The sequence below is a fragment of the Ostrinia furnacalis genome, unplaced genomic scaffold, assembly GCF_004193835.3.
Source record: "Ostrinia furnacalis isolate ACB-3 unplaced genomic scaffold, ASM419383v2 OfSCF4090, whole genome shotgun sequence".
Lineage (NCBI taxonomy): Eukaryota > Metazoa > Arthropoda > Insecta > Lepidoptera > Crambidae > Ostrinia > Ostrinia furnacalis.
The window spans coordinates 2,642-30,382 of record NW_021134329.1 but is presented as its reverse complement, the minus strand read 5'-3'; the positions used below and the strand labels follow the sequence as shown (position 1 = coordinate 30,382).

The following is a 27,741-nucleotide window of genomic DNA, read 5'->3' as shown; positions in this document are numbered from 1 at the left end:
AGCAATGTGTGGTCCCGGTCGCGCGGGGTGCGGGGAGTGTGGTCCGAGCAAGCCGTAAGGCATTACTGTAGTGTGCGTGTGCACTCATGGAGCATTAGCGTGTACCGATAACACGAGAACATTCGCGGAAGAGTGGTGGCGCGCGTCCGAGTGGATGAAACGATCTTTCTATAGCTCTAAAATATCTTCTCAGACTGAGATTTCTGTTATTTCTTGCAGTTACGCCTTATACTCATACATGAAAAATGCTAAAAATCCATGATGGTAGTCGAAATATTCCATATTGTTAATGTAAATCAAAAAAGTAGGTTGTACACAATTTATTTATTAAGCGAATATGGTATATGGATTTTGTATGGGATATTACGTTTTTATGATCACTGGGTGGTCTATTTTTTTATACAGGGTGTTTTTTTATCATCAAATGTCATATTTTATTAGTTTAGTGTTTTTTCTGGTAATTTCGGTCGTGGAACACTAATAATATTCTAACCGATAAATTAATTCTATGAAAAATAAAGTAATAAAATATGAATATTATATTTCGTGCTCAAGTTTATTGTTTATTAAAAATACGAACAGCCTGTATATAATATTGTTGTTGAGTTCTCAAAATGCGTTATGTAAAAATATTATGTAATAAATATTTATATATTTTTAAGATGGCATTTTTGTTTCTTTATTCCCAGCATAACTTAGGTTCATGTAGTAATGACCGCTCCAAGACATGTGTCGTATCGTAACAAAGCTGTCACAACTTGTCTGAAATTAATAATATGCAGTCTCGATGACGTTTGATGTAACTAAAACATCACAGCGCGGCAGCGCTCAATATACCACAAGGATCAGTATATGCTATCTGTTGCTGTCGCACGTAGAATTTTGTCCAATGACCCCAAGCTATCTATCCTTATCGCTCGCGCGTAATTATATTGCTGTCACGACTGTGGATAAGGATGGGTAGCTTGGGGTCATTGGACAAAATTCTACGTGCTCGGAGACCAGGCTTTATACCTGTAGTTGTATACTACCTGTACCTATTTCCAGGGTTAAAATAAATAAAACACAGTTTTTGTATTAAAGTTACATGTTTATGAACTACTTACAGGATTCAGTTTTTTTTTCATCAAAAAAAGGCGTTTTCTACAGCCCGACCAATATAATACATTCTCAAGTAACTAATATATCATTATATATATATATTTTTCTAGAAAAAATTATGACTAGTCTTTAAAAGTTACTTATGGCCGATTATTTTAATATTAAATTACATTTTCTTGTAAAATACGCAAAAACACGGAGTGGCTTTAAAATTAGTTGAAAAATTTAGCTCAATTTTTAGTTGTCCAGTTGGCAGTGACTGACTTAGGTGAATATTTATTATCGATCGAAAATAATAACTTTAAATGTAAATTAATAATCAAAATAGATTTTATTATACGCTCTTAAATAAGAGACAAAATTATGCAAATACTTGGCCTCCCAAAGCTGCCAAAAATCTGGCCAGTGTGGAGTGTAATATTGTATTTTTTTATTTAATAAAATTATGTTAGGACATTTTAAATTCTATAAAAATATTAAATAGCGTATGAGATTGACCAAATAGGTACACAACGTTGATTGACAAAGCTGTTTTGTAACAAGTAAGTTGCCTGATTTGCAACCAAAGTTAATAATTTCGATCGAAAAGAATCTTTTAGACATCAGATTTTATTTATATTAAACCTCTTCTTTAATTTAAACTAGTGATGTGTACACATATTGCTTTTAAATTCCACTAAAATTAATATTGCACCTAAATTTAAACAAATAAAAATCTCCAAAAAAATTAGGAAGATAAAAATACATTATTTTAAATATATTTTAAAATCTAAATAGCTGTATCACTAACACATTTTATTGCTTAAATCATATTTATTCTACGTATTATTAATAAATTCATTTATGGATGTAAATATTAAATTTGAAAATGTTGGAAAAAAGTGTATTTAGACTATTTCAGAAAAATAATGATCGTATTTTACTGTCTGAAAATATAAAGAAGAAATGAAAAACTAGGTTTAAAGTTCTGCTTAAATCTAAATGATTTCTTCCTGAGTTCAACCACTGAGCTAACCGAGTCATTTGTCACCGAAATATTCAAATTACTGTGAGCTACTGTCGTCCAATCAAAGTCTGTATCATCTATAACATCATTGAAAATTGACAGTGGAAACATGTCTTGGTATTTATACCTAGATCGTTTTATCCACGAATTTTTGGTCTTGGTCGCGCGGGGTGCGGGGAGTGTGGTCCGAGCAATCCGTAAGGCATTACTGTAGTGTGCGTGTGCACTCATGGATGTTAGCGTGTACCGATAACACTCAAACATTAGAGAAGAATGGTGGGGCGCGTCTTCGTGGATGAAACGATCATAAAAAATTGTCAGTGAAAACAATGTATCTCAGGTGGCTCAGTGGTTGTAACGGCAACTCAACGGTTGAAAATTCACGTCCTAACACATTTGAGGTACAAAATCATGTTAAATATAAATGAAAAAATCACATTTATAAACCTAGTTCTTCATTTCAAGACACGTGACCTTTAAGTATAGCATAAAAGCGGGCTGAGCGAAGAGGAAAAGTTAAGTTCTTAATATTTAATATCATTATTTATGTTTGATTTTATTACGTCGTTTATCTTTCGCTTCGCTCAGCTTATGGGGACTATACAATGAGTTACACCAACAAATTATAGTAACGTAAGTAATTTGAAACGTTTTCTACTATCATACTAGTTTTTGTAACGATGTTTTTAAATATTGCTCATTGAATTTTTATTCACGTGCGTTTCCAAGCGTTTGTCTTTGGTTTTGAATTAAAACTTAAACATTGCGCTTCTTTGGGCGTAAGTAGTCGAGTAAAAGCATTCAAATTCAATAAATGGTCTTAATTTTTACCCGACTACGGCAAAGTTTATAAAATTTATAAATGGTCTTAATTTTAAATTAAATGGGTTGGTGTGACTCATAGTAAGAAATAACAATGTTTACCAAGTGTAGAATTTGTATATTTTTTCTGTTGCCATATTTTGAATTGGATTGTCCTCCAATTTAGTTCGTTTTATCCACTCGTACGCGCCCTACCAAGTTTTGGTCTCGGTCGCGCGGGGTGCGGGGAGTGTGGTCCGAGCAAGCCGTAAGGCATTACTGTAGTGTGCGTGTGCACTCATGGAGCATTAGCGTGGACCGATAACACGAGAACATTCGCGGAGAATGGCGGGGCGCGTCCGAGTGGATGAAACGATGTATAGTTAGAATGTATACCTACATTTGGTTAAACATTTGATTCAGTGAGTTTTGTTCTAAACCTATATGTCATTCAATATTTACATATTACACTAGAAGCCAAGTATCCTATACGAAATTATAGTCCATTTATGAAAAAAACGTCACCCACTTAGTATATTTATTTATTCATTGTTTAAAAATCAATATCTCTACTTGGTACCTACATTGACTGTGAAAATTTTTTTAATTCTTTTTGTCGCGTTATATCTTTGGAACGGCTGAACCGATTTTGACGAGATTTAAACCAGCTTAAAGGGCGTTTTACGGGGTGTTTTTCGGTATAACGACCAGGTGTGGGCAAGAACTAGTTTAATTAATAAATGGACTTCTGTCTGTCACAACACTTATAACTTTAAAGTCTTTGGTGTCTCAATCGTTAGACGATCTTAGCAAAATAATGGGCAAGCTGAAAGTACTGACTTCTGTTGTACTGACGGCTGAGTGTGAGTTTACATCAAATTTTCCTCACTAGTGAGCGCGTTAAAAAATGAATGAAAATTTTAGTTCTTGAAAGTTACCGCTAGGGGCGCGTCTCGAATATTTGACCTTGTTTTTGAAAATTATTTTTTCTATAGTCTGGTCGCCGAGCACGTACAATTTTGTCCAATGACCCCAAGCTACCCATCTTTATCGCTCGCGCGTAATTATGTTGCTGTCACGCTCGCACACTCACTGCGGGCGCCCGTCGCACAGTCAAAATTCTACGTGCTCACAGACCGGGCTTTAAACCCATTTATTACTAACTCTTTCAAGACCATACAACAGAAGTCAGCGGACGCAAAGCGCTCCCCCCTCCAATCACCCCGCCGCGCGAAGGGCATATAAGGCCGCGGCGGCGAGCGCGACGCTCAGTCGGCGGTCGGACGCCGAAGCGAACATTGGTGTTAACTCGTCCGCGTGCGCCGTGTGCGTGCCGCCGAGCGTGTGGAATTGGAAGATGTCGCTGACCTGTAAGTAATAAATAGATTTAGACTTTATTTTGTCTGTAATTAGGTAGAGAATAGAATAGGACCATTAGAATCTTGCCGTGGATGGCCTTCACTGCAGGAAGAGATCCTCTAATCTACCAAAGCAAAAGGAAAGTTAGTTCTACACTGGCCCGAAGGGCTGAATTTCGCATTATTCTTCTACTTTTCCAGGCAGTAGTTCTACTCTGCCAGGACTACACGGCTATTATGGTAGTAATGTGTATCATTTAGTACCAAATAAATATTTTTTCTTTCTTTAATGTTTCGTTCGTAACAGCCAAAGTTCGTTCTTGACAAAGGCCTCCCTCAAAAATTTCATGTCAATGGGGCAGTAAGCCTAGGTTCTGGATTGGAGGCTACGTACCGGAGAACGCAGCGTGGGACGTCCACAAGGTGGATCGATGACCTGATAAAGGTAGCAGGAAGGCGCTGCATGCAGGCCGCTACCAACCGTGCGATGTGGAAATCATTGGTGAAGGCCTGTGTTCAGCAGTGGACGTCCTGTGGCTGAAATGATGATGATGATGACTAATAATAAGACTTGGCGTGTCCTAGACCAGATCGTCAGACGGAAAACCTGTGTGCTTTCCAGCTCCCGTCGCCTCTCGTCCTGATTCTCGTCTCGCGTAGAGCCCGCCATGAGGCTGGATGGATTGAGATAGATAAGACTGTGTCCGGAATCCCGTATCAAATTTATCTAATGTCTAAGTAGCTCAGAGGTTGACCTACTGAGACCGGGCAACTGCTTTAAGTTGCCCGGATTCCTATCTTAGGCAACTGGATTTAAAGATTAGGAAATAAAATCTTACCTCGTTCCACCCACTCACTCAAACTTCTGAAGGCGTCGTCAGGGTTTGAGGTGCCTTTTGGTGGGATTAATTCACTAGCTTGCTTTCTGTTAGGTGCATTTTTCTGACGTGAAAGAAAAGCCTTAGCTAGTTCTCACCTCGTTCCACCCGTATCTGTTCTTGGCCTGCACAATGGCTTCGTACACGGCTCCCGGCTCTAACCCGCGTAGTTCATGCGACACGCGGTGCGTGAGCGCGCCCGCCGGCGCCGGCGCTGGGATCACCACGTCGTGCCAGCGGCCTGGCTGCTGGAATGACTCGTTGATCTGGAAATGAAGAGGCTGTTGTTAGTAAGTACTAATTTGGACAGTTGATGGACCTGACTACTAATTAATGAGGAGTTGAGTTGACGGTTCTAAGTTAAAACAATTGAAAGAAAGAAAGAATTGGGCAGCAGCATCACTATATCCTTCCAGCGGCTTGGCTGCTGAAATGAAAAGGCTCGTTGATCTGGAAATGGAGAGGCTGTTTAGTAGGTACTGATTTGGTTGAGTTGATATTGAGCAGTTGATAGTTGACTCAGGATGGAAGAGAGAGAGAGCGAGACAGGGAGAGAGAACGAGATAGAGTGAGAGAGAGAGCGAGAGAGAGAGAGAGACGCCGTTGCACATGATAGCGTCTCGCTTTGCGTGAGAGAGATGGTTATATTAGACACCTCTACGTGCTTGTACCACGGGAGCTAGAGAGAGAGAGAGACTGAGAGAGAGAGAGAGAAAGCGAGACAGAGAGTCTGTCACCTAGGTTGTCCTAAAAATACTGCGCTGCGTTGTAACTAGCAGCTGTGACCTTTAATATACTAAAAAACACTACGTTGCGTTGTCATTCCGCCATCGCCTCGTCTCCCTGTCATTTCGTCCTTTGTGTAGGTACTTGCGCGTGCCGTCGCCGTTTCGTTAGTCACCAGGCGTCGCAGCGCTGTCGCAGCGCACTGTCAACGCTCATGTGGCTCTAAGAGTTTACTATGTGACTCACCGCCAACTGCCGGTATAACAGCCGCAGCTCATCCAAAGGCGGGTAGCTGTCGACAGCGAAAGCGAGCGTGTAAGCGCGCGCGCGGCGAGCGAGCGGCGGCGACGTGAAGCGCGCGGGGCCCGGACGACCGGACACCGACACGTGGGCGAGCGAGGGGGCAGGAGGGAGGGAGAGAGAGAGCGAGGGAGACAGAGCGAGAGCAAGATTGAGAGAGAAAGAGCGAGACAGACAGCGAGAGAGCGAGACAGAGAGAGGGGGAGGGAGAGAGAGAACGAGACAGAGCGAGACAGAGAAAGAAAGAGGAAGAGAGAGAACGAGAGAGAGCGAGACAGAGAAAGAAAGAGGGAGAGAGCGAGACAGAGAGAGGGGGAGGGAGAGAGAGATAACGAGAGAGAGAGATAGAGAGGGAGCGAGACAGAGAGAGAGAGAGAGAGAGAGCGAGACAGAGAGAGAGAGAGCGAGACAGAGAGAGAGAGAGCGAGAAAGAGGGAGCGAAAGAGCGAAATAGAGAGAGACGCCGTTGCACAGGATAGCGTCTCGCTTTGCGTGAGAGAGATGGTTATATTAGACACCTCTAGTGCTTGTACCACGGGAGCTAGAGAGAGACAGAGAGAGAGAGAGAGCGAGACAGAGAGAGTCTGTCACCTAGGTTGTCCTAAAAATACTGCGCTGCGTTGTAACTAGTAGCACCTTTGATATCCTAAAAAACACTGCGTTGCGTTGTCATTCTGCCATCGCCACGTCTCCCTGTCTCGACACAGAGAGAGCGAGACACACACACAGAGAGAGAGAGAGAGAGCGAGATAGAGTGAACTATAGACACTCACCTTTGATATACCTACTAAAAACGCGTTGCGATGTTAGTGACTACGTCATCGCACTGTAGCACTATTCGTCGTCGAGTCTCTGTTCTTTTTTTCGTTTGTCGCACTGCTGTCGCGTCGTGGACTGTGTAAAATCGGAACCAAGTCTAACTCACCGCCAACTGCCTATAAAGTAGTCGCAGCTCATCCAGCGGCGGGTAGCTGTCGACAGCGAAAGCGAGCGTGTAAGCGCGCGCGCGGCGAGCGAGCGGCGGCGACGTGAAGCGCGCTGGGCCCGGACGCCCGGACACTTCTACGTGCTGACGCGCGCGTCCGAGGCTGTTGTCCGCCACGCAGCTGGAAGGTAAGAAGAAGGATCATTATTATTAAACAAACTAGCGGCCGCCCGCGACTTCGTACGCGTGGACCCCGTTTTCTCTGCTATAAACCTCACGGAGCCCGAGACCTTTCCAACGAATGCAAAACCGTGGAAATCGGTTTGTGCGTTCTGGAGTTATAGCGTCAGGGAGGAAAACCCGACTTATTTTTATTAAACAAATAAATAAGTGTTATGGAAATCTTTGGGGAGGTCTTTGTCCAGCAGTGGACGTCATTTGGCTGAAACGAACGAACGTAGACGTGTTACTTTTCGAACCGCTTCAAAACAAAACAAAAATATTGAGCGTTAAATACAGTCCCCCTAGACAAAACGCACTTTTTGATCGAATCGAAAATCGAATCCGTCAAAACTCCATACAAAAAAGGGGCTTTTCGACCACTTTTCGACTGGTTTGCGATTATAATTTGCACTTTGTCTAGACCCACAGGAGTGTTCCATGTTTACAGGAGATGTGACATGGGGGCGTGGCCGGTGTCGCAGCAATATGCCCAAAAATAGAACATTGCTTGTGAATGCAATGATGACAGCAGCGACGTCGCGTAAAGTTGCGTCATACTAAATATTATTCGAACGTTGCGTACCGTAGTCCGTACCTCTAGCATGAACAAGTTTCGTCTTCGAATCGTTTGCGTATTCGACAAAATTCAATACTAAACCTTCGAATTAAACGATAAAGTGACAATTTTAATTCTCAAAATAAGTTTCGTGCAACCATTTCTCATACTAAGTTCACTTTACGACACGTTCACAAGGGCACTGTTGTAGTTTTCGTATGTTTTCCTTTGATGGCGATTCTAATACGCAAACGATTCGAACTCGAAAGATTTACGTGCTAGCCGTACTGATACCGCAGGTGGATAATGAGCACTTATTTTGATTACTTTGTGTGCGTGAATTATTTCTAATGCGACACTGAGTTTCGAACTCAGCGCATTAGTTTGCATATCTCTAATACCTTAGCTTCGTCTTTAAGTAGAAACAAGAAGTGGGGCTTTCTAACTCACCTGTAGTTACCGAAGTCCTCTGGCTGCACATTAGCGATGTGAAGTGTGTGGTTGTTCCCTCTCGCAGACATGGTCACCCTCTCGGAGGCACTCAGAGGGAACGAGTTCTGGTACCAGGACACCTGGAAGAAAGACAATTATGTTGGTTCAGGGTATACTGATATAGCCCAAAGAAACCCTACCAATAGGCTAGTTTTCTAAAAAAAACTTCTAGTCCGTCAATTATTTATCAAATTATTTATTTGTCAATCAAACAAATAATTACGAAGTTATGACGTGTTGAAGTTTCGCGTGACGTCACAAAGTGCTACACTTTTAAGCACTACTTGACGGGGCTCTTCTTTTGAACTTTGGCGTGCTTTATCCCTTTAAATTTTTATTATTTTAAAAAGCGAAAAATACGTGTCGATTATTTTTTGATAAGTTAACCGACGGACTAATTCAAACTCTTCCTTCTTTAAGTAAAATAGAGAAACGCGGGTCTCAACGCGACATTTTTATATGAGTTACATAATTTTTATTCATGGCTTGACGTTTCGGCTGCTAAGCTTTTCCCTTTTTACTCAGGAAACATGTCTGTGGTGCATAATCTTTTCTTAATAAAGGTTACATAACCTTTGTTTTGTCTCCTGTCATCCGCTTTGCACTAGAGCAGTGCTTCTTAACCTTTAAGTCACGAGGGACCATTTTACCAAATTTCTGTCTTGTCAAGGACCACTTTTTGTTCAAAACCCTATGAAAGGGGAGGTCTATTTCTCGCCCACTGTGCGCCGTTTGCGTTGTATTGAGTCGACTCATCACGTCACGTCACTTGTTTATTACGATGTCTTCGTGGACCACTTGGAATGCCTCCAGGGACCACCGGCTAAAAACCACTGCACTAGAGGGAAGTTGAACCTTAACTTCGAACTCCTCCTATGTTCTTCTGATTAATTTCGTTGCGGGTCCCATGACAGTTTCACTTTCCCCCGGGACAAACTTGACCTTCATTGGTTACTGGCGGTCAAGCTGTAGATCCTGGCTACACAGGAGTTGCAGCGGTGGGAACGAGAAGTGGGAATAATCCCATACAGGCACTCTCACAAAACTTCTGACTTACCTCAGCTGGCGGGTCGGCGAGCACTGTGCACAGTAGTTCAGCTCTGAAACCCTCTCCCGTGTGCACCCACGATCGCTCCACTGTGATCTCGGGCGGGTCTGGAATGAAAATTAATAAATTTATTCGTTCGTTCGTTGGTTTCAGCCAAATGACGTCCACTGCTGGACAAAGGCCTTCCTCGAGGCCGAGGAACGCGGGTTTAAACCCCGCCGATCGCCCACTCGTCATCATCATCATCATCATTTCAGCCACAGGACGTCCACTGTTGAACAAAGGCCTTCCCCAATGACTTCCATATCGCACAGTTGGTAGCGGCCTGCATCCAAAATGTTTTAGTAAGCGCATATAAGTCAATAACGCCTGGACCAATTTACCAATTTATTTTTCTTAAATGTTCTTTGAAGTCCAAGGATGGTTTTTACAGCGAGAAAAATTCGAATTATTTCCGGGAAAACCTTAAAAAGAAATGCTGGCGGAAATGCTGTGCTGTCTTAGAATGCTGTGCCCGACAGGGTCCTTAATTGTATCTTATAAAACGATATACCTATACCACCTCTGTAACATTATGGATGCATTTAAGAATTGAGTATTGAAAGCTAGTTCTACATTAAAAATACTCACAGAGCACTTGCAGCTGAAACTCGGTCACAATTGGTGGCCCAACTCCATTGTCGACAGTACACGCGTACCGACCGCTGTGCGTCCGCTCCAATCGCGACAGCTGGAGTTGTGGACTCTCGCCGAGCCTGGTGTTGCTGTCGTTTTGGAAGGACACCTGGAAAGATAATAATGTAGTTTCAAGTATTGCATGATGCTAAACGTATCAGCCAAATGAGCACGGGGTTGCCAGCCGCGCGGCACTCTTGCACCGCACCAAATTATTGTGGTGGTTTTATAGGCACAGGGATGCCAGCCACGTGACCACCGAGCTATATTGGGTAACTTGACTAGTCTAACTAACTTAACTAGCTTAGTCCGGTCGTGGAGCACGTAGAATTTCGTCCAATGACCCCAAGCTACCCATCCTTATCGCTCGCGCGTTATTATATTGCTGTCGCGCTCGCACACTCCCTACGGCTGCCCGTCGCACAATCGCGCGCGAGCAATAAGTATGGTTAGCTTGGGGTCATTGGACGAAATTCTACGTGCTCACCGACCGGGCTATAGGTGGTACTCACGAGCTTGTGCCACGTGTTAGTAAGTCAATGGTCACGCGGTTCTTTTGGTCCTGAAGCAGTGGTGAAACTGGGCTGTGAAAACTGATTTTTAAACGGCGGGTAGTGGAGCTCACCACCTTTCGTTCCCATCGTTGCAACTCCTGTGTAGCCAGGATCTACAGTTTGAGGTATTTAAAGATAGAAGCACGGAATTTTGTGGGTATTTTGAAAACTGTGGGTAGACCGTAGACTTATAGTTTGTGCCACGTGACAGTAGGCACGGGGTTGCCAGCCGCGCGGCACTCCAGCACCGCAGCGCCCCCGCGCCGAGCGGCCGCGTGTCGCGACTCGGGCGACGCGCGAACAGACGGTGGTACTAACACCTCCACTGTGTGCTCTATTACAACTACATTTAAGGTCCTGCAGCGATCAGCTTGTTAAAGAGCTCCGAGCTTGTACCGCGTGATGGTTGGCACAGGGTTGCTCAATAATAGGAGCGAGAGCGCGAGGATGATCCAAACGCGCCGCTCGCTTCGGCGACGGCGGAGTGGTCAGAGGAGGCGACAATATGATCGCCTCCAGTTTCCTTTCCTCGGTGATGGCCAGCGGGCCGGGGGTACCCCCACCTGCATTGCACAGGTCACCACCACCGTCGGACGGGAATAGCTGTGTGCTCCTAGCTGTTCCTGTCGCCCCCCGTCCTGGGGGGCTTGTAGGGCCCGCCGTGTAGGCGGGCAATCGCCGGGAGGGGCTGTGGTAGAAAAGGTTTTTTCCGGAAACCCACAGTTTCCTCCCACTTATGGCGAGTGTCGGAGCACCGGGGTCTTTTTAGTGGGTATGCCTCGTCCTTCTGACTTGGTGAGCCCCACATAACCTACCCTGTCCCCGCAGGGTAGGTATGCGATTCAACTGATTTTTTCCCCGTAAAAAAAAGGGTTGCTCAATAATGATAGCTCAGTGGTCACGGGGCCCTTTTGGTCCTGAAGAAGTAGTTTAAACTGTGGGTAGTCTTACCAGTTTGTGCCACGTGACGGTAGGCACGGGGTTGCCAGCCGCGCGACACTCCAGCACCGCAGCGCCCCCGCGCCGCGCGGCCGCGTGTCGCGACTCGGGCGACGCGCGCACAGACGGCGGTACCAACACTTCCACTGTGTGAACTTGGTCGCGTGCCACCCGGTCGGAGATCTGGCAGACGTAGTCGCCTGCGTCCTGGAAAAACAAAAGGTAAGATTTTATACCCATAGTACAAGTTTGACCCAAAAGATGACCACTGAGCTACAAGAACCCGTTCGCGCTAAGTTTGCCGGTCCGTGAAATGCGCGCCCCCTCCTCCAACCGCAATGAGGGATTTCGCGAATGAAAGATCCGCTAGATGGCGGGACGTGGATGTGGGGTCTGACTGCTGCGTGATTGGTGGATTTTGACATATTTTATCTGTCAATGTCATGTCAAAAATAACCCATCATGCAGCATTTGGACCTCGCGTCTACGTATTGCCATCTGGTGGATATTTCATTCGTGAAAACCCTCATTAAACGCAATTAGTTAGTGATTCATTAAACGCAATTAATGTGTCTTATTTTACGCAAATACACAATTTTTATCAATAATAATACATAAAAATATTTAAATATAGTTTGTTAAAGTTATAGACGCTACCCTTCGAGTGACGTCATAGCGCCAGCGGCAAACTTATCGCGAACGGATGTGACCACTGAGCTACCGAGCCGGTAAACACAAGTGTCAGAGTTAACGTGTTTTTATTTTAATTTTAAAATGAATTTTATTGATTTAGTACTTAATTTCTTTCGCCAAGCTTGAACCAAAAGATGACCACTGAGCTACGAAAGATGACCATGTTAACCACTGAGCTACCTGGGCTAATCGATTTTGACAAGTTAAAAAAAGATTGAGATGCTCATTAGAATCAACTGACTATGATCAGGGTACTTCTCATTTACACTCAAATTTGATGGTCACACAATAATAGTTCATAAACGGTATAAGTCACAACAATAACTTTGAAATCAGATGATAAAATATCTATTTAGCTACATACAAAATAAATTTTATCGTAATAGAAGCAAAAATAATACGAAAAAATCACATGAAACGATAAAAAACGGGGTCATTTTTCGCGTTCTCATCGTGTCACACCTTCGGTTGCAATTAAACATTTGGTTACTGCATTCACAATTTTCATTCAATTTGTGTGTAGCATATACTAAAATCATCGTAATTAAATATACTTTCCACACAATAGTCAAAAAAATATCTTCTTATAATTATTTTGAATTGAGAAAGCGAAATACGTTGGTCACACGATTTTAGGTACCTAAAATTTTGAGTAATAATACAAGATTGCCGTTAAACCGAACACCAGCAACCAATCACAGCGTTCTATTCGGTTAACGTCAGTCGCGCTTCGACCATTGGGGAGGTGAGATAGGTCGATCGTCGCTCCGCGAAAAAAATACGTAACTTTTTGTGATTATCCATAGACATACCGTCGCTTGCTTGAACAATATTTTCTACCTCTAAAATTTAAACAATTTAATTGAAACTTTGCCATTGAAAACTTAACATGTTAGACTTATTTGTGTAGTATTCAACTTGAACCGTTAAATTCAAATTTAAGGATAATTCATAAAAAACTAAAATTTTCGTCACCTTCGTGGCATCACCTTCGTGGTGTTTTATACACGAAGGTGATTTTAGGCCACGAAAGTGATTTCTTGCTTTGGTTTATTTTAAAATATAGTGACTGGTGTTTATGTTTTTAGAATATTTTAATAACTAATAAATTATACGTGGTAAGTAGAGATCAGTACATCAATAAATAAATAAGGGTCTCGTATTTTTGTTATCTGTCTGTATGACTGTATGTATGTCTGTATATTGTGACTGTGTATCTGTTTGTAAGATAAATTTAATTTAATCTGAAGTTTGAGTTAAAAGTTGTACAACCAAAATACGAGGCCTAAATAAAAAAATATTTTTGTTGAGGGACTGATAATCAGTTAGAGTTCTTTTTATTGAGGTACTGATAATCCGTTTTTTGCTTCTTTAGCATTTCAGAATGCCACCAGTGTCACCCTTAAAACCAATTGCGTAGAATCTTGTAACTTAGTAGGTGACGTCATCGGTAAAATTTTATCTTGTATTTAAGTAGGTACCTATTTATATTATGTTATTGCTATATTTATCTATGAAAATAAGACAAAATATGTGTTTTATAAACACTTAAGAGTCATTTACAGTAATAAAGTTTGAAAAAATTATTGCCTTGAAGTACAGAATCACTTTCGTGGCATCAAAAAATTCAAAACGTTAAAACTTCCAAACGAGACTCACTATTTGACTGATTTACTGAGAATACAATCTTCACATCAAGCGCTACAATTTTTGTTTACAAAAAGTTTAAATAAGTTAGAAAAAAAATTCGCCACGAAGGTGACGATGAGAACCGTGGCGATGAGAAATAGCCATCAACTGTAGACCAAGTCCTATCACGCTCAAGTTTCATTAAGTTTTTGTCCAGAGATTGTATTTCTAAAATGTAATAAACAAAAATTATGTAGTTATAAACTTCTTAATTGATTTATTTTATTTTATGCGATCTTTCTACTTCTAATTAAGATCTTTATATTCATAGCGCTACATCTTCGAAGAAATGGCCAATAAACAACATTAAACGTATGCAAAATAAGCAACAAATCATAAACAACTACATTTTAAATCTACTTAAGGCTGCATTTATTGCGATTAACCAAAAATAATTGCATAGATCCTCCTTTTGGGGCTAAAAAACATCCCTAAATGGTAATTGGTATGAAAAAATATGATAATCACCGCATAAAACCTTTTTCGTGGTTCCTTCTCGTTATTTTTTATGTTGGCAGCATTGGTGCTTTCGCGCGGCAATTCAGCCATCTTTCCGAGACGCCATGTTGATTTTTTCGACAATAATAACGAATTTGGGATGCAATTTGAGGTAATTCGTTGTATTCATATGAAAAAAAGTGCTTAATTTGGGACGCAGTGGTATTCACGAGCAATTTGCGGCCATATTTTGACATTTCCGAGGGAAATTTTCATAGGGTCATTCATTGTTTGTTATTTCGGTCATAACTTTTGAGGCAAAGACTTGTCTCTTATTTTCTTGACGTTATGTCGAAGAGTGTGTTAATTCACAAATTAGGCTTTGTAGATTGAATAAGTAATTAAGTAGGATCTATTTTTATTTCGTTTTTATTCTGTAAATTTAAATTACTTTGACCAGCTGACAGACAGCTTAGGCATTATGTAATAGGGTCCCATTGGCACCCCATGGGTATGAAGCCATAAAAGGGTAATACGGGTACAGAAGCCGGAAAATTTTATGTACCGTATTCAAATTTTTACATCGGGCGTTATGGTCAGTCTTGCCGGTTAGTGGGACGCGCGAAAAGTGGGAAAAAGGTTCCCATATCGCATCATTAACACTTTTACTCGTTATACAGGGTGGACAAAACAGTGAGGTCTAAAAGAAAAATTTAGTGACCCCCAAATATAATGATAAACAATGTATGTAAACCCCTCTGCCTATACTTGTGTCTGTCTTGTTGGGTGTCCTAAATAAATAAATACAATTTTGCTTAGTTTAGGAGATAGAGTTAATTTTGTGATATTTTTAAATTGTATGACCTAGTAGGCTTTAAATTTTTTTTTCTTTATTTTGGGTTGACTTTTTCAGATTTCTTTTTTTTGACAGATTTGTTATTTGTTCTGTGGTCGTACAGTCACTATTTGACAACACTGTACAAGTGTACAACTGCGAACACATAGAGCACCACAAAAAGAAAATCGTAATTGACTTTCTACCTTAAATAACTTAAGATTTAAAATTCAAAATGCATTGAAAGATTCGTAATTTACCGACAAGTTGATCTGCCCTCGAGGGCACTAATCTAATGATTGAATCTTGATTTTTAATTAAGTCTCAAAGAAATGACATCGGATTCACATTCAGTGTCTTTTTACTCAAAACTTTGAAGAGATTAACCTGGATTTGGATTCATCTTGTCGTTTAAATTGATTGGATTTTATAAACGACGATTTTAATAATTGACTTTGTGGTGTAGTGGTAAGACCATCTCTTACACCTAGAGGTTTCAGGTTCGATTCCCACCAAATGACGTCCACTGCTGGACAAAGGCTTCCCCCAAGGATTTCCACAACGACTCCTGCTCCACCTGATCCAGGCACCTCCCTGAACGTCGGTCCATCTAGTGAGGAGCCTGCCCAGACTACGAGTACGTCTTCCGGCCCGTGGTCGCCACTCAAGAACTTTCCTGCCCCAGCGGCCATCAGCTCTACGAGCTATGTGCCCCGCCCACTGCCACTTGATTTTAGCGATTCTGCGGGCTATGTCAGTCACTTGTTCTCCTACGGATCTCCTCATTTCTGATTCGATCACGCAGGGAAACTCCGAGCATAGCCCGCTCCATCGCCCTTTGGGTGACCTTTAGCCTTCTTATAGTCAGCGTCAAATAGTTCATGACAAACTAGCCAAAAAGTTCGTGTCAACTTTTCGACCACTTTGGGTGTCACGTATAGGTATTGATGCTGACCTCAGATCACAGAAAGGGATCCCTTCTATGATCTAAGATGCTGACTGTGCATAAGCACAGATAATATAATACTTGTGCATAAGTAAGCGAATGTTCAAGAATATTTAATTATTTATATAGGGTGTCCCAGAATGGGTGAATCAAACTGCTAGGGGAGGTAGCTCTTCTAATGTTCTATCCCTAAAAAATATGAAAAAATATTTTTGAGTTCGGTTTTTTTAAAATAAATTGCTCTAAACTCGAAATCTAGTCATTATTTTCAAAAGTTTGATTACAGATAAACGAAGCGATAATGTACAATTAATATTAGTAAGAAAAAAGTACAAATAATCTCCAAACGCAGCAATTATAGTCAGATACTTAGGCAAAGCTGATTTATTTTCACTTTAAAAAAAAATTGTGTCATGCGTTTTATTTTTTTTCATATTTTTTAGGGATAGTACATTAGTAGAGCTACCTCCCCTAACAGTTCGATTCACCCATTCTGGGACACCCTGTATTACCTGAGGCCCAACATCAGTGATCTGCAGATTATATCCGTCCACCAGTCGGAACCGCTCGTCTCTGGTCACCATGAGGCTGGCGGCCGTCAGGACAGCTGGCCCTCGTCGCCAGAGGAGCACCAGGGAGCCTGGGACAGAGAGATGAAATTAAAGATTAAGAAAGAAAGGGAGAAAGAAAGAAAAATTTTTCATTCATCAAATTATTTTTCAGAACAGAAGATTTTTTGTCGGCCGATCAGAGGTGGAATTGTGTAAAGCAATCGTTATCATTTGACAGTTCATAACCTAAGATAATTCTGTCAAACGCTTTGTATAACTGACTTTATCGTACGTTATGAACTGTCAAATGATTACGATTGCTTTACACAATTCCACCTCAGTATGGGCATGTATGGAAGTGCGCACATTACACCGATTTGGTACCGGCCGATTCTTCACACAAATTAAAATTGATCCCAACTATCGGCCAACTAAAAGTCGGTGGTCTGCGCCTAGGCTAAAGGCTCATTCACACGGGACATCCCGCTTTTGGTAGGAACTGTTTTTTGTATCCCGTTAGTAGTACCTACATACGTGGTTTAATCATATTAAAGGCTTGTTCCCACTGAGACATCTCGTTTTTTGCAGGATCCCATCAACCCTGCATGAACAGTTTTTTGCAGGATCCTGTTTGGAATACGTGTTATAATATTAACATTTACACAAACATCCCGTTTGCAGTGTCCCGCTCGAATTAAAAAAACGATCCGTACGAATTTGGAGTTGGAATTTCAACATTACAGTCCAGTTTTGCGGGACTGCATTACTACCCGCAAAACTGGACAATAGTACAGAATAAATAATAGTAGTACAATAGTCGGGGTCGGAGGGGTCAACCACAGAACATAGTCGGGTTAACGGAATCAATGGAAAAATAATATAAGAAACTGCACCACATTACTTACTAAACAAGTTTAATCAGTAAAAAAGGTAACTATTGAAAAGGTAAGGTAATTTTGTAAAATTAAAGCAACTCACCCAAATTTTGCACTTGGCATGGCAGAAGTAGTGTGTCCCCCACGACTGTACGGAAGGAATGGCCCCGCGAGAGAAACCGCGGGCCATCGTCTGTAAAGAAAAAAAATTAAATTAGCTTTGGCCTCCAGTCACAACTGCAGTGGCAGTGGAGATGTTCTTCTGATTAAATTCGTTGCGGGTCCAATGACAGTTTAACTTTCCCCCGGGACAAACTTGACCTTCATTGGTTGGGTTTTTATAGGCGGTCAAGCTATAGATCCTGATTCCTGGCTACACAGGAGTTGCAGCGGTGGGAACATTAACTAACATGGACTTTGCACATTAGAAAAATAATAGAAAATTCTGACAGTGTTACTCCAGTTTAGACTGGACCACTGTATTCAAAAATACAAGGATTTCCACAACGACGAATAATCGTCGGTCCAACGAGTCAAAGTGAAGGTACAGTATTAGTAAAATCGGAAAAAATCAAATGTTAGCGCGAGCTAAATCAGCACAACGCCATCTAGCGAAAAATGAACAAACTACCAACTAATAGCAACCAAAGTGGCTACAATTTGTTTATCTTTTGATTTTGGGACATTCTATTTAACAATTTTTTTTTAATTAATATTATCAAGATTAAACGTGTGAATTATTTATTACTTAAAATAATTTTAGTTTCAATTTCTACCACCGCAGGCAGGTATACAGCGCCACCTCTTTGGTGACTTTGAGTTGGTAGTTTATTATTTTAGGACACTGTCACGGCCTTTAGTGTTTATTTAATTTTATTTTTTGTGTTGTCCAAAAATATAAAGATATTTTAGGTAGTCCGCATTTTGTGACAATTTTGTTCTGAGTTTCTATACTTAGAAATCTGCCTACAGGTAAAATACACGATATGCACCCAACGGCAATATTTTAGCTGTCAGATGCATTGGTATAAATCTTTTGAGTCCATTAAAGTTTCATAATAAATTACTTGCAGAATACTCAGCAAAAAGTTCGCTTCTCAGTCTATTCTATAATTATGTCATTTCAATGGATGGTTTTGGAAATAATTTAACTGTGAGAAGTTGTACCGAAGTTTTATTGAAAAAAAAAATGGCTTTAAGACAGTGTTATTACAAAAAAGATAAACGGACGTTGAACACTGGTTCAAAATGTAATCTATACTTTTATACTTTTATTTATACTATTATACTTTATACTAATATTATAAATGCGAATGCGTAACTCTGTCTGTCTGTCTGTCACGCTTTTCCGCCTAAACCACTGAACCGATTTTGATGAAATTTGGTATAGAGATAGTTTGAGTCCCGGGAAAGGACATAGGATAGTTTTTATCCCGGTTTTTGAAACAGGGACGCGCGCGATGATGTTTTTCTGTGACTGACAAAATTCGACGCGGGCGAAGCCGCGCGCGAAAGCTAGTTTTACATACATTAATTAACTACATTATATCCCATAACAGAAATTATTTCACAACCATAACCCATAACAAGAATACAAGATTAAACAATTAAATGCAATGGTCGGAAGCGGGAAACGACCGGTGCCGGCGGCCATATTTATTATGTCGGCCATGTTTGTTGCCCGGAAGTCGCTTGTTTTGATCCGCAAGTTGGCAGCACTGAGTAATGGATCTTGGTAAGAAAATTGAAGTTGTTTTGCGGGTTTTGATTGATTTTTAGGTGTTTGGGATTTATTATCGTTCTGTCCTGTGTAGTTACAAACACTAAGGTCTTTTTTAGATGATATTAGATACTTTTCTTTTATTTAATTAGGTACTCTTTTTAATGTCAATGTAACAACAATGTATATTATATAAATATAAATATAAAATATAAATATCCTTGGACATTTTACACTGCGCTTCTAGTCCCAAACTAAGCAAAGCTTGTACTATGGGTACTAGACAACGGATATAAACACACTTAAATACTTTTTTTTTGTAAATACATACATATTATACATAGAAAACACCCAGTCAAATACAAACAAATAAATGTTCATGCACACAAATGTTTGTACTGTGCGGGAATCGAACCCGCAACCTCCGGAATAGTTGTCCGATTCGAACCACTACACCAAACGGCCGACATACAATACATGTTTTGTTTTAACATCTTGAACAATGAATATTTTGGCAGTATTTTCATTTTGTGTACGGATATTTTTTTATGATTTTTAAATCCTTTTATTATGTAGACTTTTCGGAGTGGTTCTCCTATTTTTTTTTACAAACTATAACAAAAACGGTAATTTTACTGAAATTATGACTAAAATTCATGACAGGCAAAACCACGCATCTTCCATGGTCCATTACGGTATTTATAGTGAACTTAATCTATTTTCTTCATACCTACGTAAGTAAATAAAACTCCAAACCCTAAATTACCTTCCGGAAGCGTCGATTCCATCTCCTCCCTCACAAATCGTAGGGCGATCTCAAACAAATAAACGTTTCGCGCCGAAATAACGGCCGGGCGACGCCATCATGGAATCGCGTGACGTCATATCCTGTTAGAAGATTTGGGGTCTATTCTGCGAAACGGCTTCGAAATTCGAAATGGATTAATTAATATCTCTGTCGGAGAGAGATACGTCAAGTGAAACGTCAAGTGGCAAAAATCTGAACAATTATTAATCCAATATTGAAAATTCTGTAAGGGACACTTAGTGTTGTCCAACGTGGCAAAAATCGGAACTAATAACCAAGTATTGATAGTAGCCCCCTCCTGTCCATGTCATATCTGTTTTTTTTTATAGATGACCATCAAACTCATTGACAGGGGGTCGCCACTATCGTTGAACTACATAGTTTTGCACACTCCCGTCCGTCGCACAGTCGCGACAGCAATATAATTACGCGCGAGCGATAAGGATGGGTAGCTTGGGGTCATTGGACAAAATTCTACGTGCTCACGGACCGGGCTTTAGTAGGTAATAACTGAAGATACTCACTCCTGTTGCTAGGCTGCGCCCGCGCCGCGGCGAGGACGGCGGCGAGCACGAGCCAGCCCCCCTCCATGGTGCGTCAGCCCCCCCGCCCCATCTGAGGACAAAAGAGAGAAGTTTGAGAACCTTACACAAAAAGGTTTTACGACCAACTTTCGATATTACAACTGTAACTCTAGCATGAACAACTTTCGTCTTCAAATCGTTTGCGTATTCTACAAAATTCGATACTCAACCTTTGAATTAAACGATAACGTGACAGTTTTGATTGTCAAAAAGTTTCGTGCAACCATTTCTAAGTTCACTTTACGACACGTTCACATGGGCGCTATTTTAGTTTTCGTACTAAATCTTTTGAAGGCGATTCGAATAAGCAAACGATTTGAAGTCGAAAGTTTTTCGTGCTAGAGGTACTGTCGATTTTTGCCATTTGTCTAGTGGGGCTGATGTGTTGTTAAAAAAATAAGTAAACTGGAAAAAAATGTGAATGACATTCTGCGAAAGTGACTTTTTGAGAAAGTGACCAAATTTTAAAACGTTCTGCGTCAAAACCCGCTGGACTAATATGTTAAACCCACTCGTACGTAACACAAGCATAATTATTATACTCGTAATATTTAGGTTAGTTCGAGGGGTTAACGAAACTTTTAGTTTGTGCAATACCATTACTGAGGGAGCAGATTTTTTAAAATAAATCCCGCAATAATATTTTCTTTCTAAACCCATAGGTTCGTTAACGGATCCCCTAAACGCTTAAAAATACTATTATTGCTTGTCAATAGTCCGCAAGCACTTCACATCTGTTGCGGCAGGGGTTCCCAAAGTTGGGCCGTAGGGAATCTAGGTTAATCGTCGTTCGTCGTCGTCGTTTCAGCCGAAAGACGTCCACTGCTGGACAAAGGCCTCCCCCAAGGATTTCCACAAAGACCGGTCCTGCGCCGCTTGCATCCTGGTAATATTAGGTTAATATTTTTTTTTTTTTTTTTTATTATTTATTTAATTTAATTACAAGGTTAGGCTTATAATCTAACATTTCTTATATCACTAAACATAAAAATGTTTGTTGTGACATTGCACATTCATCGCAATAGCTTATAAGTATACAAATTAATATTATAGGAAGGCGGTAGGTATCAATAAATTTTCCAGCTGGAGGTGTGTCGCACGACGCGATACTACCAGGCCTCCGTCACTCGCCTATGCCGGCTGAGATAATTACAGCGCGCGACAACTTCAAGTTGCAAATCAGTCCGGGCCGCCACGCGCCTGTTTGCGCGTACACGCGTATTTCTATACACGCTCGGTCGATCATCGTCGCAATCAAGGTTTATTGTTCCAACAGCACTGTTATTCTTCTTTAATGAAAAATTGTAATATTTAGGAATAATAATTAACTGTAGTGATTTATATAATAAAAAAAACTACACTTTTTAAATAATAAATTATTTTGAAATACATAAGACAAAAAACTATAGCAAAAAAATTATTTTAGCTAATAAAAACATTAACTTACTTCACCGTGTGTGTCTATTTTTCGACTACACCTTTTAAAACTGTTTGTTTAATTTCGAATTATCGCAACACTGAAGTTTATTAATAGGTACTTTAGAGATGGTACGATTATACAAACTCCACTAGATTAAACTTTTCTAATCGTAAATACAATAAATGCTTCTTAAAATTAAGTTTTTATTTATTTAACTTTGCTCATACAACCCTGACGCTTGAGCGGTGACGTAGATCAATTCTAAACACAAAAAAAATGCGCTCTTGTGAGCGTAGTAGTAAGGTGCGATTTCGAATGCACCATGTGCGTTGGATATTTTGCATTATTATTATTACCGTTAAAATGTCGGGATCTGATCCTACACAAAGGAGTGCAATTTCTGTTGCTACTATTATGTATTCTGTGATACTACGTCGACTCGGGTCGAGCGTTCCGCTAGTTATTTTTTTTATTACCAATTATTCAATTACCCAACAAGATGAACACGCATAAAATAAAATTAATTATATTTATTATAACTCTAAAAAATAAGAACTAAATGTTGTCTTAGGCACGGTTTCCACCAATGCGGAGCTGAGCGGAGAAGCGTTTTGAATAACTAATTAGATTTTATTTTTTCTACTCCTTTTCTCTGCTTCGCACAAATCACAAACGTCTATCAAATTCTATAGAAAAAATTGACGGCCCCACACTTTTCCGCTCTGCTCCACTTTGCATTTGGTGGAAACCAGGCCATAATTAGAGGCTACTACGGCATGGATTGAAGGCACAAAATAGTCCCGTTAACCCCTCGTACTGCTTGAGTCACGAGTGGGCTCACCACAATAGTCGATTGGCGGGGTTCGACGAACCCGCGTTCCCCGGATCACGAGTCGGCCAGTCCGACCCCTTCACCGTTCGGCTATCGTGGCTTCAAACATAATTCTTGCAAAAGATTGGGAGCCAGTGTGCTAATACATACAGACAGATGGCGATCGAAACTTATCGAGTTCAATTTGTTGATCCGTTTACAACGTTTAGCGAGGATTATTAGATTTTTTCGGATTGGGGGTTGCAAGTTTGGTTATATCAATTGTGATACAAAAATTCATAACATTTATCTGAGTAGGTATAGGTACTATAATATTATAAATGCGAAAATAACTCTGTCTGTCTGTCTCTTTTTCACGCCTAAACCACTGAACCGATTTTAATGAAATTTGGCATAGAGATAGTTTGAGTCCCGGGAAAGGACATAGGATAGTTTTTGTCCCGGTTTTTGAAACAGGGACGCGCGCGCGATAAAGTTTTTCTGTGACAGACTAAATTCCACGCGGGCGAAGCCGCGGGCGGAAAGCTAGTTATGAATAAGTGTCCTGTCTTAAAATATTTTATAGCCGCAGATTTTTTTATTCTATTGGTGAAAGAATTGTTCAATTCAGATCAGTAGTTTCGGAGTCTATTTAATTAAAACAGTCTCTTCAATTTTTTTTTCTTTACAATACATAATTATTTAGTGCACATTATTATTTTATTTTATAGAATGTCCCAAAATCGAGCGGACACCCTGGATGACAGAGAAAAACAAAATAATTGTAGTCTTTAGTGGCTTTTAGTTGGTAGTTTATTTATTTTCCGCTAGATGGCACTGTGCTGTTTTAGTTCGCGCTAACATTTGATTTTTTCCGAATTTACTAATACTAAACGTCCACTTAGCCTCGTTGGACCGACGACCTATGGTCGTTGTGGAAATCATTGGTATTTTTGTATACAGTGGTCCAGTTTATGCTGGAGTAACACTGTCAGAATTCCTATTAGCTTTCATTTACGCCATTGATGGTATAACATTAGTAATAAAAAACTCCATGTCAGTTTTTCATTGAACTACTTGTACCTACTATGCGTGATAAAGTATTATAAAGACTATAAGTACTCTATATCCCACGAAGACATCCTGTTTTCTGCAGGATCCCGTTTAGTAGTAATACCCGTTTTAATATTAACATTCACACGAATATTCCGTTTGCAGTGTCCCGCAAAAACAGATTCGAGGGCCTAGTGTGAGTTTTTACATCAAACGTCTAAACGTCTTCACTAGTGAGCGTGTAAAATAATGACATCCCAAATTCCCAACCCAACTAATATTATAAATGCGAAAGTAACTGTCTGTCTGTCTGTCTGTTACGCTTTCCCGCTTAAACCTCGCAACCGATTTTGATGAAATTTGGCATAGAGATAGTTTGAGTCCCGGGAAAGAACATAGGATAGTTTTTATCCCGGTTTTTGAAACAGGGACGCGCGCGATAACGTTTTTCTTTGACAGACAAAATTCAACGCGGGCGAAGCCGCGGGCGGAAAGCTAGTTAAATTATATGAGGGATTGTAGCGCCCCTAGCGGAAACTTTCAAGAACTAAAATTTTCATATATTTTTTTAACGCGCTCACTAGTGACATGCTGTTAACTCACACTCTGCCCTCTTGGCCTCGGTTCGAATTTCAAACATAAACTTGGGTGTACATTTCTGAAAACCGGACCCATCAAAAACAATACTTGTCAAAAAAACCAAGTCTCGCAACTCAGTTGTTCTACGGTAAAAAGTTGTGAGATCCATGTAATACCAAGTCCGGGCCAGGAAATCTTTAACGTTTTACATAAATACACTCGTCGTCAAATAAATCGCACCTCCCGCGACAAGCACTTTGAAACGTATCCATCCCCACTTCCCACCAATACTGGCACCATTTAAAAGCCTAGTTCTAAACTTCATTTCATTAAAGGAAAGATTTTTACCCCAAAAATGTGTCTTTACAAGGATCCAGAGTCACTTCTTCAACAAATAGGTAGTTAAGTTTGAGCCAACTTTTATGGCCATAAAACTGTTAAGAGCGTTGTCACATTTTTCATGCAGAAATCGAGAATTTGGCAGATTTCGAAATGATTTTAGTCATATAATTTATTGTTATAGTTTCCTTTGACTTATATCATCGTAATTATCATACGTTTTTACGGAATGTCTATTGACAAAATCTCGTTCAAATTGGATTTTTGCCTACGAAAACAGCGAATTTCGAAAGCCCGATTTCCAGGTAACTCGCGAAGGCACAACTTTGAACCAATATTACAACAAATTTATTTCCAAGTAAGAAGATAGAATGTATTCATTAGAATAAGCATACCCTGAAGAAGAAAGTGTATTGAGAAAATTTTGATGTTTAATTCATTAAAATGCATTTTTATCATGTCTAAGATAGTCAAAATTCGAGTAAATTACTGCAAGAAAACAGGTCACATCTCATAATCTAAAAGTCATTTGGCAACATAAACTACTTTATACTTAAGAAGAAACATAGTACTATTATTGTGTGAAAAAGAAAAAATATCTATCTTCAATCTTCAAATGAAAAATTAATTTGAAAATACTATAAAATCGGGTGCATCAAATGGCATAAATCAGTCGTGCTTTGGCACTCGTAGACGCCGGGTCTATGTCAGTTGACTGCCCACTGACGTATATGCGTCACGCGTGATTTTTTCGTAAATTGTAGTATGATTGAGTACTTTTGATCCGCAAGTATTTTTAATTTATTTGTTTAGGTAAATCGGACTTGTAATTTCTTTCTTTTCAAACTTTTTATTATTTTACTTACAGAATATGGGTAGAATAGATAAAAGATATTATTATGGTATCTGTTTGGTCAGGAAAAAATAAATGACTAATAAAATTTTTAACAGGGTGTCAAAAAATTAGTCTATGCTATTGTGTTACCAACATAAAATATACTCTTCCTTACTAATAAAAGTTGAATAGCGTCTGTATGGTCACACAACGCTTCGTCGTGTTTTTCCGAAAGTTCAATTACTGACGACTGAATGAAAGAAATTGGTGCGTAACTATTCATCTGATATTAAACGTTTAGTAATAAAGGGGTAGGTCAGGTAAATGGCAAATCCACCAGCGGTCGCTCGATGACACTTAGACAAATAGTTTTATAAAACGTCAACTAAGTTGGTTAGGTATTTGTATTGTAGATACTTATACAAATGAACTTATAAAATGAGTTTATTTTTAAAAGTATAGGTGCAGGGTGGAAACGATAAGTGATTTCACTTGATTTTTAATATTATACAAGATATCGAGAAACTGTTTACTGTTCCTGTAAGTGCATCATGAGCTCTTTAAAACAATAACAATAAATAGGTCAAAGAATAAAGTGGATTTCTGCGAAAATTCAATGTTTCCGAATTTCATACTAAATGTATGCCGCCAGCCATACCTACCATATTAGAAGTGTTAATTTTTTAAATTTAAATTTTTAATTGAGTAACATAATAATCAAAAAACAAACTCGTAAATTGCATTCTTATTTAAATTATTTACGGAAAACATGATTTTAGGTTTAACTTGCTATCATCAAGAGAGACTAATTAATAAATACCAAATNCGAGAAAAGGATGGTACGGCCGTGCCGCTTTTTTGCTCGACTTGGTGGGGGCACCGCCGTGCCCCCAGATTTCTGTGTAAAAGGACCCTTATAAGTTTTACATTTTACATCTAAAATTATTATTGTTATACAGAATGTCCCAAAATCAAGCGGGCACCGGAGAAAAACAAAATGTCGTCACCTCTTTGAGGACTTTTAGTTGGTAGTTTATAAATTTTCTACTAGATGGCGCTGTGCTCTTTTAGTTCGCGCTAACATTTGATTTTTTCCGTATTTACTAATACTCTACGTTCACTTTGACTCGTTGGACCGACGACTTAAGGTCGTTGTGGAAATCATTGGTATTTTTGGATACAGTGGTCCAGTTTTATGCTGGAGTAACACTGTCAGAATTCTAGCAACGCTCGGTTGTTTGTGTGAATAAATCCCATACATATTCACAAACGATGCTTGCTTAAGTGAAGCAGCAAATCGAACGCACAGCGATGAATAGAGCTCTGTCATTGGTTCGTGTGTCACCCTGTGCGTCCACGCGCACTGTGATACCGGATATCCGGCCAGCTGCTAGGCCGGATAGCCGGATATCCGGCGGCCGGATAGTTGGCCCATTGTCTCGTTGCATGTCGTGACGAGTTTAGCGCCGCACAGGTGTTTCGAACGCGATCAGTGGGTTTATTAGTAGACTAGACTAGTCACTTTTCGAAAATCGAATTCATCCGAATAGAATGTCAGATTTTGCCACTTGTCTAGGGGCAGGCCTGGCTCACTCCGCGCGGTACATCCGATAATTACCTACAGCGAAGCGCCCCGGCGCGCCGGCGGGTATTATATCAGTCGAGTGTCACGAACGCGGGCTTGCGTTGTAGTACCTAATTCTATGATCGACGTATTATTTAAAAATGGACATAAAGAGAAAGAAATATTGTGCGGCGTTCGGGTGTTTAAATTCGAAAAGAAATCTAGGTACCGGATTTGTCTTTTTTTTCGCTTCCCAAAGATGCTGAAAGGTATGTTGGCCATGTAGGTAATCAATAATTCTTAGGATAGTATAGGAACCTAACCTACCATGACTAGAATGCGTTCGTTCGTTTCAGCCAAATGACGTCTGGATGCTGGACAAAGGCCTCTCCCAAGGTTTTCCATAATGAATGCGTACTT

At 40.1% G+C, this 27,741-nt stretch overlaps 1 protein-coding gene across 1 annotated transcript; it reads right to left on the bottom strand.

Annotated features, from left to right (window-relative positions):
* Positions 1-1,213: 1,213 nt before the first annotated feature.
* On the bottom strand, positions 1,214-20,742 carry LOC114358684 (lachesin). The gene is made up of 10 exons (XM_028312706.1): positions 20,661-20,742; positions 17,712-17,801; positions 16,695-16,822; positions 11,594-11,788; positions 10,044-10,197; positions 9,423-9,520; positions 8,324-8,445; positions 7,096-7,276; positions 5,243-5,410; positions 1,214-4,276 (listed from the first exon to the last, which is right to left on the bottom strand). Exons 1-10 carry the CDS (start codon positions 20,725-20,727, stop codon positions 4,127-4,129), a joined length of 1,353 nt encoding a protein of 450 aa, XP_028168507.1. The 5' UTR covers positions 20,728-20,742; the 3' UTR covers positions 1,214-4,126.
* Between the last annotated feature and the right edge of the window lie 6,999 nt (positions 20,743-27,741).

Bases quoted from the DNA above. Each gene is read 5' to 3' on its own strand.
- LOC114358684 (XM_028312706.1), bottom strand. From the start codon at position 20,727: ATGGAGGGGGGCTGGCTCGTGCTCGCCGCCGTCCTCGCCGCGGCGCGG. The intron at 11,789-16,694 runs GTAATACAGGGT...TTGTTTTTCCAG, and splicing joins TCACTGATGTTGGGCCTCAG to GACGCAGGCGACTACGTCTG. The intron at 9,521-10,043 runs GTGAGTATTTTT...TTTTCATTCCAG, and splicing joins GTTTCAGCTGCAAGTGCTCT to ACCCGCCCGAGATCACAGTG.